This window comes from Rhamphochromis sp. 'chilingali' (assembly GCF_963969265.1).
Source record: "Rhamphochromis sp. 'chilingali' genome assembly, chromosome: 22".
In the NCBI taxonomy this organism is placed as follows: domain Eukaryota; kingdom Metazoa; phylum Chordata; class Actinopteri; order Cichliformes; family Cichlidae; genus Rhamphochromis; species Rhamphochromis sp. 'chilingali'.
The window spans coordinates 17,490,559-17,505,583 of record NC_137950.1 but is presented as its reverse complement, the minus strand read 5'-3'; the positions used below and the strand labels follow the sequence as shown (position 1 = coordinate 17,505,583).

Below are 15,025 nucleotides of genomic sequence, written 5' to 3'. Positions count from 1 at the left end.
TTGATCGATGAATCGTTGCAGGCATGTTATGAAGCCACAGTGGGACAAAAAGTGAATATGCAAAGGGATTTTCCCCCCTCTTTGGTGTGTTGGAGGTGCATTTAAAGTGTAAAATTCTGTTTCTTTTCTCTGCAGCTACAACCTTGAGAGTGGCATCTGGAACACAGTTCCCATCAATAGTGGCCCCGTGCCAAGATACGGCCACTCACTTGCTGCCTGCCAGGTAAACACACACAGATTTAGAAAACCACAACAGTGACTGGGAGGGAGGAATATTTGGGAGAAGTGGGAAGAAAAGCAATCAAATGTGGTTTCAGAAAAGAAAAGGTTGCTTTCAAGCAGGAACTGCTTATTTCTTTGAGTAACTGAATGTTGTAACATATTCCAAACACAGAACTATTTTAAAACAACAGCAGGAGAACAACTTAAAATTATGGAGTTTAAAGCAAACGCAGGCTTGTCCTAGAGGCACATTTATGGCACGTTTAGAGACGAGTACATTCTTTAGCTTACTAAATAAATGCCGTCCTGTGTTTAGGATGATATCTACATGTTTGGTGGAAAACTGGAAGCCGGCTGGGAAAACGTGACGGACGAGCTGTGGGTCTTCAATGTACCCAATCGGACATGGCAGCGGAGAAACCCTGTGGTCGGCCCACCGGCCCAAGCTCAGATATACGCCGTGGAAGGACACTCGGCCCACTGCGTCCCACTGGACAGCGGCGAGACTATCATGCTCGTCATCTTTGGCTACTCCCCCATCTACAGCTATATCAGCAAAGTTCAGGAGTACAACCTGAGTGAGTCACAGCTTTCAAGTGCAGACTCTTTCACGTTTTGTTTCTGCTTATCTATCAGCTCTCTGTAGCTTTCCCTTAGCACTGAGATAAATTTAAAAGCCCTGGCAAGCAAACCCAGTATGGCTGTGCTTCCAAACTGCAGTGGATGGTATCCACTCATAATTGTAGACTTCTCTGGGATCTTTTTTTTTTTTTTTTTTAAATTTAAAACCTGCCAGCAAATACTTTGTGAATCCAAAAACACCATATTTCATGACTGAATTTTTGGATAGCAGAGTCTAAGTGTCCTGTTTTATTTCTTTTTTTTTTTTCAGTGTAAACAATAAATAAAAAAGTATAAACAGCAGCCATGTAAACCATCCCTGAAAATCTGTGTTTGAAGCATCAAGATACAAGAGCCCAGCTGTCTGCTTCGATTCTACTAGGAGAGATCTAATTGTATATATATTTTTTCCCTATAAAAAATTTCTTCATATATTTTCTTTTTAGGGTCCAACACGTGGTTGGTGCCCGAGACCAAAGGTGCCATTCCCCAGGGAGGCTACGGCCACAGCAGCACGTATGACAGCGGTAGTGGCAGCATCTACGTTCATGGCGGCTATAAAGCTCTGCCCGCCAACAAATACGGCCTTGTCGATGACCTCTACCGATACGACGTGAACACGCGGACATGGTAAATCGACACAGTTGCGCTGCTCTTGTTGTTTCATTATGCATTCCAGACTATATGTGACACCGTGGGAGTTGCATATCTCCTTGGCACAGTTGTCCTTGACACGCCTGTCATGCACATGCTCCAGGTTCATTCTGAGAGAAAGCGGCTTTCCACGGTACTTGCACTCAGCTGTGCTCCTCAGCGGCACTCTGCTCGTTTTTGGAGGCAACACGCACAACGACACATCCCTGAGCAACGGGGCCAAATGCTTCTCTGCTGACTTCCTCGCCTACGACATCGGTAAGAATCCTGTTATTGTTAAATAGTCCTTTATTTATTTATTTTTAAATGTATCTCTCTGTTTCACATAAAATCAGAAGTACAATCAGATCCATCCGCTATGTTAACTGATAATCACACAGCGAATCCGAAATAGTCACCTACACCTTGTTTTCCTCAGCCTGTGACGAGTGGACGCTTCTGCCCAAGCCAGACCTGCACAGGGATGTCAACCGCTTCGGTCACTCTGCTGTGGTTAGTAATGGGTGAGTGTTTCTATTAGAATTTCTGTGTAGATCACCCAGATCGATTGTGAAATCAGGTTTGGTAGCTGTCCCTGTGGTGTAATCATGTTTTGTTTCATAGAAAATGCCCAGTTTTTCCCAGTAGTTTAATTTAATATATTCCACTGTGGTCTCGGCACTAATTTATCTTTAGAGTGGATGACTGGGTCTCTTTGTGAGCATTAAAAGCTTAATTTTTTACCATAAATTTGAAAAACAGTGTAAATAATAAAGAACTGTTCAATATCACAGCAATAACAATGTAATAAAATGACTTGCTTAAAAAAAGAGAAAGATTAGATAATTATGTTTATCAATTTGAGCATGGCGAAATAGAAAAAATACTCCATAATTAAAAAACAAAAGTCCAGTTTATCTTAATTTGTTGGCTGTAGTTTACACCTTTTTTTTTCCTTTTTCTTTTTCTACACTGTTTTCTTTCGTCTTGCTCAGGTCCATGTACGTGTTTGGGGGCTTCTCCAGTGTACTGCTCAATGATGTGCTTGTTTACCGACCTCCGAGCTGCCAAGCCTTCTTGGCAGAGGAGGGTTGCGTGAAGGCTGGGCCAGGGGTCCGTTGCATCTGGAGCAGAGGCCGTTGTCTCCCCTGGGAAGTCAGAATGGCTAATAGCAGCCTGACTCCTGCTCCATTTTGTCCACCTAAAGCTGGTGAGAAAGACCACAGAACTTCTCCAGCCTCTTTTCACTTTCTCGTCACTACTTTATTTGTTGTTGTTAAAACTGCCTTCTTTCTAGAAATTGTATTTTACCCGTATTTACAGACTGATTCATGCACTCTTGTTGCTCTCCCTCTCATCTCTTTGTAGTTACAATGGACGAGTGGTGCTACAGGTTCTCAGACTGTGCCAGCTGTACAGCAAACACCAAGGGGTGCCAGTGGTGCGATGATAAGAAATGCATCTCAGCCTTCAGCAACTGTACCTCTGTAAGTGTTCCAACAGGGGGCAGCAGTGCACTGCTGATCTTGTGTTCAGCTCCCTGAAGCTGCCAAACGTGCACACAAGGACACATGCGCTTTTTAATACAGGTTTTGTGAGTCGAGGACATTGGTATGATAATTTTGTGCTATTCAGGACTACATGGAAACATCACCTCATTGCTTAAGGCAGAAAAAGCCTTTGCACATGGACTGTATATAAAAGATGGACACGGCCACCATGACGTCACCCGTTGGTCTCTAAAATCTGCATTTTTGAGGATTCATTAGTAGCAGTATTTAAAATATTTTGAACCAGAAGTAAGCATAGCAGGTTTAGTTGGCAGACTATATCCATAAAATGTGTGTGCAGTGCACAGGCACTGCCCTGACTAATTAACTAAATACATTTAACTGATTTAAACTGAAGGATGGACGTCTTGGATTGTGTGAACAACAAACCAAGCTGTCTTATTTTTTAAATTTCAATATTAATGGTGAAAAAGCACCAACAGAGCAAACGCCAGTAAGACACCTTCCTATTATCTATATAAATCTGTATAAAAGAAGTATATAATAAAGTGGGGAACTATTTATAGAGAACAAAAGCGTCTTTCATACCAGACTGTAAAGATTCTATTTAATGCTGTTAATTTAGACATTTTAACACGGCGGTCCATGGGGCTCTATCATAAAATGACACTTTCTCTCATGATTCTTTTCTCTGCCGCTGCAGAATGTGAAGAACTTCACTGAGTGTCCTGTGCGGAACGAGCAGGTGTGCAGCAAGCTTGCCAACTGCAAGAGCTGCTCATTGAATCTCAACTGTCAGTGGGATCAGAATCACTCGCAGTGCCACGCTTTGCCCGGTAAGCTTTCCGTGCACACAAACACGCCACCTTATTAAACGGAAGCTTCGGATTTGGTTCTCACACATGCATGGCAGAGGATTTTTGGTAATTTCCAGGCAAGCATGTGGGAGACTGTGGGAGATGCAAGATAAATGCAGATATGTTTTAAAACTTAAACCTAATGCAGAGATGCTGATCAGTGTGAATACTCAACAGCCCTTGTAACATGAAACGGCCACATTGGTGGTTGTATTTAGTGCGTCAATTACGAGCGCTGACATTCAGACCTGAAGGGAAGCCTATTTCATTAATTAAATTTTTGCAGATGTTAATGACTCCCTACCAAGTTTACTTCTTCTGCTGCTGCTTGTACGGTTAAACCCAGTATCAGGGATTTGCAGAGATGTATTTTCAAGATGTCATCCCAATGTTGTTTATGAGGTCTGGCAGTGTATTTAGCTTACCTCTCACCATCTACCCCCCCGCACCCACCCATCGTGTTGTTGATGTTGACGCTGGCTGAATCTGAAGAGATAGTGCTGTCACTTTATCCATAATTTTCAGTTCACCAAGCCCTGTCGCCTAAGGGGAGTGCAGTGGGAGCTGAAAATAATATCTCTGTGGGTGTGGATTTCTGATTCCTGAAAGGGAGCCGCTGATTGCACAAACAAAATGCACACAGAGCAAATGGGTGCAAATTACGCTCAAACAAAATCAGTGACATACACACACACACACACACACACACACACACACACACACACACACACACACACACACACACACACACACACACACACACACACACACACGTGTTAAACCCTAATTCTTTAGCCCCCTGTGGTTTGTTATGCCTTCTAAGTTCTCTGTTTTCATTTTTCTTGGATTATGGTTCTCCCTGTTGAGCAGTACTTAACTAATATTATTCCATAGTTAATTATGTCATTTTTAGCTTACGACACAATACAAATAATGTCAAAGTAGTTTTTCCTGTTAAAGTTAAAGGAGAGCAAGGTTTTCTTGGCCCGAGGTCATTCACTTCTTGACATGCTCTTTTGATCGTCCAGCTCAGCAGTGCAGTGAGGGTTGGAACCAGGTGGGTGATGCCTGTTTGAGGATCAACTCCAGCCGCGAGAGCTACGACAACGCTCAGCATTACTGCAAGAACCTCAATGGCAACATCGCCTCACTGACCACCTCCAAACAAGTGGACTTTGTGCTCGAGGAGCTCAAGAAGCTCCAGCAACAAGACAAGGTACACTTAAATCAGTCATAAAGCAGGGGATATTGTGTTTTATCCTTGCTTTATTGTTTGACAATATACATGTAGTACAGTATCTCACATTCATTTTGAAATATTTTCTTTTGCTAGAATTGCAGTTTACACCTTGGTGTTTAATTGAGTGAAAATAAAAGTGCATTTTAGCTGCTGGGGGAGCCTTTCTCTAACTCTGACTTATTGATTCTGAGCCCCGATCAGTTTTCTGCAGCTCTATTTTTATCTGATTGCAGGCATTCTTCTAGCTTTCTTGCCTTTCAACCAATTATGGGGAAATAGTTTTCCACTATTCCAACATCTTGTCTCAGACTGTGTGGTTTGCACATAGTTTTGTTTCTGAGATACCGCAGCTGATGAATCAGACTGCGATAATCACTCATCACTTCTGCCTGCCTTACGCAGGGCTAAAAGGGCCTCTGTGATTCTGTCTGATGGAAGAATCATGTGCACTTACAGTATCTAAGACCTTGACTGCGTAGTCTGGTCTGCATTTAGTTTTTCTTTTTATCTGAGTAATTTTCCTGATGTTGCTCTAAGTTTATATATTTATTGCTCTGCTCTGTTTTGTTTAACCCTATGATATGGTGCAGAAACTTGTTCACTGAGAGAAATCCAAATATTCACAGCAACATTACAATTAGAGCTTCTGCTTCTTTAATGGAAATGCGGTTTTGGGCATACTGGCTTCTTCTCATCCCTCGCGGCTACGTATTCTCCTTGCAGTGACAGAAAATTGTGGCATCTACTGATGATTTTAGTTTGGTCATGCCTGCTGTATTCATGAGAATGTCATTTCCTGTCAGTCTGCTGGGTTGAAACGCGGCTGTTTGTTCCAAACAGAACCTTGACATGCCTTTCCACATCATTTTCCCATTACATTAAAAGTTGAATCCTGAAGGCAAATAAGTAATCATATCTGTGAAATTATTCTCAGCAGACTTATAATAGCATCTTTGGTTCCTAGGTGTAAATGCAGAAGGCAGGCTTTTTTCCCTTTTTTTTGTTAATAGCAGGATGGAGTAAAAAAACGAGGCACTTTTATGAAATTTTATCTTACATTTGAATAGCTTTATTTGTTTAGACTTTTGCTGTTTTTCCACAGCGGCTGTCTCCCTGGGTGGGTCTGAGGAAGATCAATGTGTCATACTGGGGTTGGGAGGATATGTCTCCCTTCACCAACAGCAGTCTGCGTTGGCTGCCCGGTGAACCCAGTGACTCTGGTTTTTGTGCCTACCTGGAGGAGCCACAGGTGTCAGGACTGAGGGCCAATCCATGCACTGCTACTGCCCACGGGCTCATCTGTGAAAAGGCTACTGGTGAGATGACCGAACACACAAGTACACTTCCTAAATATTGCATCTGCTTGAAAAGGTTTTTTCATGTCTTTTGTTTTGTTGTTTCTTTGTCCAGGCAATCCCAACCAGAGCACCCGTCCATCCTGTAAGAAACCTTGCTCGCTGCACACCAACTGTGCCAACTGCACCAGCCAGGCCATGGAGTGTATGTGGTGCGGCAGCGTGCAGCGCTGCGTCGACTCCACTGCATACGTCATCTCTTTTCCCTATGGCCAGTGCCTGGAGTGGCAGACTGGAGATTGCGTGGGTGAGTGTCTGAACTTAATCTAGATGAGTCTTCTTTGAAGTCTGCAGTCCGGCATTAAGGTGGCAGACAATAAGCTTTCCCAGAATGGCTTCTATAAGCAGTCAATATTCATCTCGGAGAGAAAAAAGGTTAAAGGAGGAAACAGGCTTAAAGTGGCGGGTGTCTGTGGCGGAGGGAAAATCGTATTAGTTTTCTGTGATTGGATTTGGAAGCTGTTTTTGGTTTGTAATGGCCAATTACTTTTGCATATAATCACACGCCAACTGTTAGATTTCCCTGTTGATCGAGCTGTAGATGGGCTCTTTATCATTAGCTGGTTTTAAGTAGTTTAAAGACAGTCTCACATCAAGAACAGTGATTGCAAATAACTCTGTGAATAGGAAGTGTGCATAATTAAAACGCCCAGACATGCACTACTGTAAAAGTGGATGTTTTTACATTGAAAGTCATTGAAATTTGAAATGGCAAAAATGAGCGTTTCATTCTGATAATTAAATGTTAAACGTTAGAATGGAATAAATGAACATCTGAAAAAAACTCAGTCAACTTCACTGAGTGATATACTATCCTTAAGTACTACGCCAATACAGCTGAGCTGGAAAACTGCAGTTCCTGCTTGTGCCGTTAATCCACATTTATTTATTTATATTTTGCTGTACTATTAGGTTTTAATCCACCATCCAATACCATCGAAACCAAAGTTCAGGCTGTGTTAAAGAAGAAATCTTCCATTTCAAACCCATTATATATTACAGGAACTCTGTTTTTGACTTACGGCATTCCCATTGTTTGTTAACAGATGTTTCGATATATCACTGCACCTGTTGCCCATTTTCCTATTAAAATATAAAGAACTGAAAAGTGAGTCAAGACATTTGCACAGTACTATCGAGGGTATATGTCTGTCATTTGTAAGATATTTACAGTAGTGCTTCTTGTGACTGTCTGAGCTGTCACAAAATAAACACAAAGGGTCACAAAGCAATTAACAAGAAGTGATTTAAGAAAAAAAGAGTCCTCTTTATTAAACAGCGTCACTACTCTTTGTGATTTCCTATTTAGTCGTAGAAATGTCATGCAAATTTAATGATCTGGCAAGGTCTGACAAAGACAGTTTTTGCTTAAAATGCTCTCCGAGACGTGTTAATTGGATGCAAGTTGGCATATTGAGTTTTTAAAACTAAACTGAAAATATGTGCAGATGAAAAGGCTTAAAGTTTTGCTCTGTACAGGTTAGTTCTTTGTACACAGCCTGCAGCTGCAGGTCCTCTTATGATAACAAATATGAATACCTTTAATCATCCATTTTCTCTTTGTACAACACAGCAAAAAGAAAGGGACTTTCATCCTATCATGACATGACTGACAAACATGATTCCGCTGTTATTTTCCTGATGGTTGTATTGAAATGTGATCATACTAAGTACTAGACACGTACCAAGGTGAAACTGCACAGTAGTAAGTTGATTGGAAAGATCCTTCACATGAAAGTCAGTGTAACCGCTGAGGTCGTTGCTGTTGTGCTACGTGATGTATGCCTTTTGCCCACAGTTGTGTTGGATTGTAAAAACATCTCTGATCAGTTTAGCGAGTAATAAATTTAGGGAGCCCAGGAGTGCTGTCTCAAATTCATTTGAGTGTGCTAGTGTTGGGTGATGCAGAGATGTTTCTGTTCGCTGTGGATATTTGTCTTGAGGAATTAGTCCCTGTTGGCATGAAGGACAGAGAAGGTTGTCCTATAAATTGTCTCTGTATTTTCTCCTCTTTTGCTTTACTCTGTCTGACTTTGCTCGTCCATATTCACTCCCAGGGTTTCAATCACTGTTTAAGGCTTTTCTCACCTGCTTTACTTCTTCCTTGCTTATTTGGAGTGCATGGATATGTGCTCTAGGCTGAGTATGCTCCATAAATACATGCAAAACTACAAACCCTGGTCTAAAAAAAACCAGCTCTTTTCCTAGTTTTTTACACTGACTTCAAATGTGCAATTTGACTTGCACGTCGAGTTTGCACATCAGGTTTTTGACATACACATCACTGTCATTTTGACTCTTTTGAACATCAATATAATGGACAAAGAATTAAAGGAACACTTTGAAAACACATCATATCTCAGTAGGGGCAAAAATGATCATGATTGATGTCTGTACTGATATGTACTGGATAATGTGTTAGCAATGAAAAGATGCCTCATCTTTTCCTTTTAAATGAAAATGGTTGACCTACACAGGGCTAAATTCAAAGATACCGCAAAAGTCAAAGTAAAACAGTGATGTGGCAGGGCCGTCCATTTAGCTGAAATTTTGTTGCAGCAATTTAAAATGGTTCTCGTAGTTTGTATGCCCCCTTACATGCTTGGATGCATGCCTGACAGTGTCGGGGATCGTGCACCAGGGGGAACCCGGGACCCACTGCACCATCGTAGGGTCTGACAGTGACAATGACTTCATCCCAATACCTAATGGTAGTCCGGGTGCTGTTGTTTAGCCTGTAGAGGTTTGTGCGTCCCTTCGTGGATATGCCTACCCAGACGTCACTGACCCACCATCAGACCAGTCACCCTGAACAATGTCACAGGCAGCAAAATGTTTCTACTTTATCTCTAGACCCTTTTACACCTTTCACATGTGCTTAGGGTGAACTTGCTCTCAGCTGTGAAAAACACAGGGTAGAAGTGGTGGACCTGCCAACTCTCGTATTCTACGGCAAATGCCATTCAGCCTACATGGTGCCAGGCAGTGAGCAGATGGCCCACTAGAGGACATCAGGACCTCAATCCACCCTCACACAAGAAGCCTGCCAGAGTAGACTGTCTAGAAGTGCTCATCCTGTTCCTCTTTGCACAAAGGAACCAATGCCAGCCCCGTGCATGGGTTATGGACCTTCTATGGCCCTGTCTAGTTCCTTCAGAGCAACTGCCCATCTCTTAGAATCTTCTGTGTTCTTGGATCTGTGCTGGGAGACACAGCAGTCCAGCATGTGAAAATGAAAGTGTAACTTTCATTTTTTCTTAATCAATTTATATCACCACAATGTCTCTAATTTTGACTATTTTTGACCAAACTATTTATTTATTTAATTATTTTACTGTAAAAACAGCCTAGAAGATATAATACCAGAGATGTGTCAATTTAGCTCAAAGTAAAATGAGGTCATTGTTCTCAAAAATGCCCAAGTCATTTGCTTTTGTGCTCAAATGGCTCATCCGTATCTCTTTGCAAGTATCAACAGTAGTTGCCCGTCATGGTCGGATTAAATTTTCCCTGATATTGGTTTTCTATCGCTTTCATATCTCGATGAAATCCTTCCTGGTGCCCATTGCTGACATCACACAGGTTTGGTGGAAACAAAGTCAAGATGAGAATTTTAATAATAAAAAAAGAAAAAGAAAAAAAAGCATCTTCAGTGACATTCATGCGCTCATTCGGTGATTCATTTTCAGCATCTTATCCACAAGCTCCTCGTAATTCTCTGCTCTGTGATTGCCATGAAAATTCTGGACGACCTGCAGGACAGCTATGGTTGAGACCAAACGTATTTTATAAATGCTGAAATGCATCACCGTTCCTGTTCAGTCATCCTAGTAGTCCAAAACTTGGAATATCAACTAAAAAAAACCCAAAAAACCCAGGATGTGCTAGTCGTAGGTTTTTAGATTTTGAGTAGGCAAGTGAAATGTTTGTAAGTACAGGTGAAAGGATCCCAGGTATGTGGTATCTTTTGCTTGCTGGGCTGCTTTGAGATTTTGCTCTCTGTATGACCTAAGCAGCTTCTTACTTTGCTGAGGGGATGGACTCTAAATGTATGTCCTTTTAAATTGATTATTTAAAGATCTCATTTGTCCACACTTCATCTTCCCTGATCAAACAACCTAACAAAACCTGGGGTCATCTGTGCTATGAGTTCGCGGTCTGTCCGCTTCATTATGACAGACCAGAAGAAAGTCCTTCAAGCTGTGAGTTCATTTCAGGCAAAATTCTAAACAGGCAAGGCTCACAGAGTTTTCTGTGGTCTTTAATTCAGTCTTTTTTTTTATATTGGATCAGGCTTTTCCGCTCACTCAAGCTAACAGCTTCCATTCTTTCACAATGAATTGAATCTTTTAGTTAAGTACTGTAGTTTAGCAGCTGCTCTGTCATTTTTTTTCAAGCAGAAGTGGAATTGTCAAATATTCCTACTCTTCAGATGCTGCTTTCTGTGGCCTATGTTGGTGAGAGTGGCAGCCATGGGTCAGAATGGAAGGTTGCTCTGTAATTACAGGGTTGAAGGTTTGATCCTCTAGCAGATGTGATAAAGTGTACATGCTGGTGCAGATGCAGTCACACTGTAGTTTTTCTGTGAATTCCACATTCTAGTATCCTCACTAGTGGGCTGTCCACTTTGTACCCTGCCTCTCATCTGGGTTAGAGTTAATTAATAACTCATTTGGCAGCTTTACACAATATGTTATTTACATTTAAATAGCTAAATAGCTCATCTTATTCTTTTATAAGATGCCTTGGTTTTTACTCCATTTGGTTTAAGAAGCACTTGGCTGTGGCACAAGCTGTAAAGCGGCATTTGAAGTCTGCACAATTGGAGGGATACTTGTGATTGACACAGAGCTGTGTAATTTCCTTCCTAACACTGCTTTCAGATCAAAAGCAGATCGGATACTGAAGCAGTAGGGTTATCACGATGATCAGTAGTCTGTGAAATCAAAGAAGAACAGTTTGAAAGCTGCGAAACAGCCAGCCAGCATAAATACTCACAACTCTGAAGAGAAATGTGGATAAATGGATCTTATAAAAATTTTAACATCTTGAATTTGGCCTCGAACGTCACACTTAACTGGAGTTTGTGACTGAATAAAAGCCTGTGCAAAAAGTCTGGAGCCCACCCCTCTTTTCTTCATATTTGGGTTCTAAGTGGTCTTAACTAATGGTTCTCCAGGCTTTCTGGACATTTGCTGCATTTTCACTTATTTCTTTCAAAGCAAAACATCACCACTGTCTTGACCAGCAGCAGTGCCTCATCCTGAGAGCAGTTGAATCGCGTCATAAAAATGGCACAAGGACTGTCGTGAGCATGCTTCCTGCTCCTAACCCTAACGCACCAGGACCAAACCTGTGATAAAATGTGTTGACACTTTCGTCACCAAATAAAAACAAGATGAAAGTGTTCTGGACAGATAAGATCTAATTAAGTTGCGTAGAAAGGCGGGACAAGTTTACTTCTGATTGGATCACTTCTAATCTCCTTGTGCAGCAAGGTTAGAGACGCACATTTGATCTGATCCTGAGAAATGGAGTTGGAGTGAGAGGTTCAGCTCAGTGACTACAGGCCAGTGGCTCTAACACCAATAACCATGAGGTGCCTGGAGAGCCTGGACCTCAAATACATCAAAGTCACTATTCCACCTACTCTGGGCCCATGTCAGTACACAGACAGAACCAGCATCAACAGATGATGCCATTCCCATCACCTTCTACACCACATGGACCGCCTGAAACCACAGGGAACATTTAATACCACAGTTGGTCAGGATGGGCCCCCACTGCTCCTCAATCCTCTCCTCAGCACAGGAGCCCGACAAGGCTGTGTTTTTAGCCTTTTCCTGTACTGTCTGTATGTATAAGACTGCATAAATGTCATTGTTAGGTTTGTAGATGAGACGGTGGAAATAGGACTGCTCACTGGTGGGGATGAGTCTGGCCACAGAGAGGAGGTTCAGAGGCTGACAGATTGGTGTACTGAAACAATCTGGCTTCTAACACCACAAACACCAAAGAACTAATAACTGACTTCAGGAAAAATCAGAATGTTGACTCTGTGACATACTGGGGAACCTGTCTGGGGTGTACTCCACTTCTTGTCCCATGGCAGCTGGGATAGGTTCCCCTGCGACCCTAAATTAACTGAATGGATGGATGGATGCACGCAGGGATCAGGGATGGACACAGGGCTGGATCAGAATGCCCAGATACCATTGAACGTAATTGAGAGGATGTACAGAATACACACAGTTAAAAGAAAAAAGCCCAAGATAGACTGTAATTCCTGAAAACTATGAGGAACATAAACCTGTCTCAAAACCTTCTGGTGTCTTTCTGCTGGCACACTATTAAAAGTGTCCTCCTTTGCAGCATGCTGACATGGTAAGGTAACATCTATGAAGCGGATAAAAAAAGGGACTGCGGAACGTCATAAAAGCTGAACAAAAAGATCACCAAGACACAGTTGCCAGCACTTGGAGACGTATACACATCGTACTGCTTGCAGAAAGTACTCTGAATCCTAAGGGACGCATCTAAACTGTTTGAATATCTGTCCTCAGGCGAGCGTTACAGGTCCATCAAATCACAGACGACAAGATTAAGACACTTTTTATCCCAGATACATCACAACACTGCAAATGTTTCAGTAAACTTCATCAATTTTCAATGTATCCAGCAAAATATAAAGAAATGAGGCGTGGCACAAGCTCCTTATGTTTCTCAGTTAATTCAGGGTTTTTGAGGAAACCTTAGTCAGGCTGTATATGCTGTGATGATGAAAACTGGTGATGCAGGATGAAGAGAATCTTGTTTCTCGGGTGCAGACAGAGTCATAATCAACATCCACTTAACAGAGCATATCTAGGCATCAGATTTAGTTCTTGGATATTGATTTATCTGTCAGAATCCAAGTGAGAGACGTGATTCATGTTTTCGTGGCAGATTTTGGGCTTCAACATGCTTCTTGTTGTGTGGCAAGACAAAAGTCCCCATCCAGCTGCTGCTTTCTTTTCTCAGAAGGACGTGTTCCTGAGAAATTCGCCACTTACGTCTTGTCGTCAAAACAATCTTAAATGGCCTTACTTTGTGCTTATTGCTCTTGTGTTGTCATGGTTTCACATCCATTAGTGGAATAGCTAGAGATTTGTTTGACATAAACTGAGGTAAAAGCACTCAATGTTTGTCTCCTTAAAATAGTAGTGGCATTTTCTCCGCTAAAGTGTCTGTCTGGCAGGCGAGTGGTGGCGCTCAAACAGTTTAGAGGCCTGAAAGTTCATCTCTCAACTGACAAAAACGGCATCGCTCCCTTGGGTTTCTAAGCTTTTTGTGCGGAGCTACTTCACACATCACACTTAATCCTTTTGTGGGACTTTTTCTCAAATCAAACTTTTCAGGGGCCTTGGTTATCTGACGCATTTGCTCTCATTATACAAACTTCTCAGACTGCGTCAGGTATTAAACGCTCAGCAAGTTGTTTCGTATCCTTTTATCTGTGTTTAGATCTGTTGTCCTGCCACCTCACTAGATAACCTGTCCATTGCCTACAAATGCTCAGAAATAAATTAGGGTGACTAGTACAAAGGATAGAATTCAACAATATGCATATAAAAGCAACATTGTTCAGAATTAAAGGGCAGGGATAGCTCAGTAGGTAAAGTGGTCGCCCCATGATCGGAAGGTCGGCGGTTCGAATCCACTTAACGGCTACCCTGAGGTACCCCTGAGCAAGGTACCGTCCCTACACACTGCTCCCCGGGCGCCTGCTTAGTGGGCTGCCCACTGCTTCACAGAGTGAATGGGTCAAATGCAGAGAAAAACAAGTAATTTCCCCATGGGGATCAATAAAGTATCCATTATTATTATTATTATTATTATTATTATTATTATTAATTTAGTCTGCTCCAGCATTAAGCCTTCGGTGCTGTGGCTGATGTTTTGTTTTTGTCGTTTTATCATTGTGTTGTGATGACTCTAGTAAAATGGAATGGAAAAATGATGGCAGTGGTGGTGGGTTAAAACATACAATTACCTGCATTTTTCCTCTCCTGCAGCCCAGAACTGTTCAGGCCTGCGGACGTGTTCTCAGTGCTTGGAGCAACCTGAGTGCGGCTGGTGCGGAGATCCCACCAGCACAGGAAAGGGCCTGTGCATGGAAGGTTCGTTCCGGGGTCCCATGAAAAGACTGCCGAAGCAGGGCCAGCAGGGCCCGTCGCACGACATGAGCCTGGAGCCAGGCATCTGCCCCAAAGACAAAGGCTACGAGTGGGCCTTCATTCAGTGCCCCGGTGAGTGCTAAACTTCCTGTCAAGCTAACTGAAATTACAAACCATCTGTCATGTCAAGTGAGGCATTATTACCTATTGGAGGTCACTACTTAAGCTTAGGGGGAAAAAAAAACAAAAACAAAAAACTCTACCATGGACTCCTGTTACAGCCTCCCTATGCAACTAATCCGTCCCTGCTGATTCCATGCAACCTTATGCCGGTGTGACGTTTCATGCTTTCATGAAGCCCCTGTCCATACTGCTATGTTATGTAAGATGATAATGTAGCCACTGTAAGTTGTAAACTGAGAATGTGAGC

General features: G+C 42.2%; 1 protein-coding gene across 1 annotated transcript in view; it reads left to right on the top strand.

The window, feature by feature from the left end:
* atrnl1b (attractin-like 1b) overlaps window positions 1–15,025 on the top strand; it is a 70,520-nt gene that overhangs the window by 8,418 nt on the left and 47,077 nt on the right. Inside the window, exons 7-18 of the mRNA XM_080873723.1 lie at window positions 136–223; window positions 539–800; window positions 1,290–1,473; window positions 1,601–1,755; window positions 1,916–2,000; window positions 2,472–2,686; window positions 2,845–2,963; window positions 3,691–3,823; window positions 4,873–5,060; window positions 6,187–6,400; window positions 6,495–6,686; window positions 14,494–14,727. Of these exons, the coding sequence (XP_080729849.1) occupies window positions 136–223; window positions 539–800; window positions 1,290–1,473; window positions 1,601–1,755; window positions 1,916–2,000; window positions 2,472–2,686; window positions 2,845–2,963; window positions 3,691–3,823; window positions 4,873–5,060; window positions 6,187–6,400; window positions 6,495–6,686; window positions 14,494–14,727 (2,069 nt within the window). The remainder of the gene's footprint in view (window positions 1–135; window positions 224–538; window positions 801–1,289; window positions 1,474–1,600; window positions 1,756–1,915; window positions 2,001–2,471; window positions 2,687–2,844; window positions 2,964–3,690; window positions 3,824–4,872; window positions 5,061–6,186; window positions 6,401–6,494; window positions 6,687–14,493; window positions 14,728–15,025) is intronic.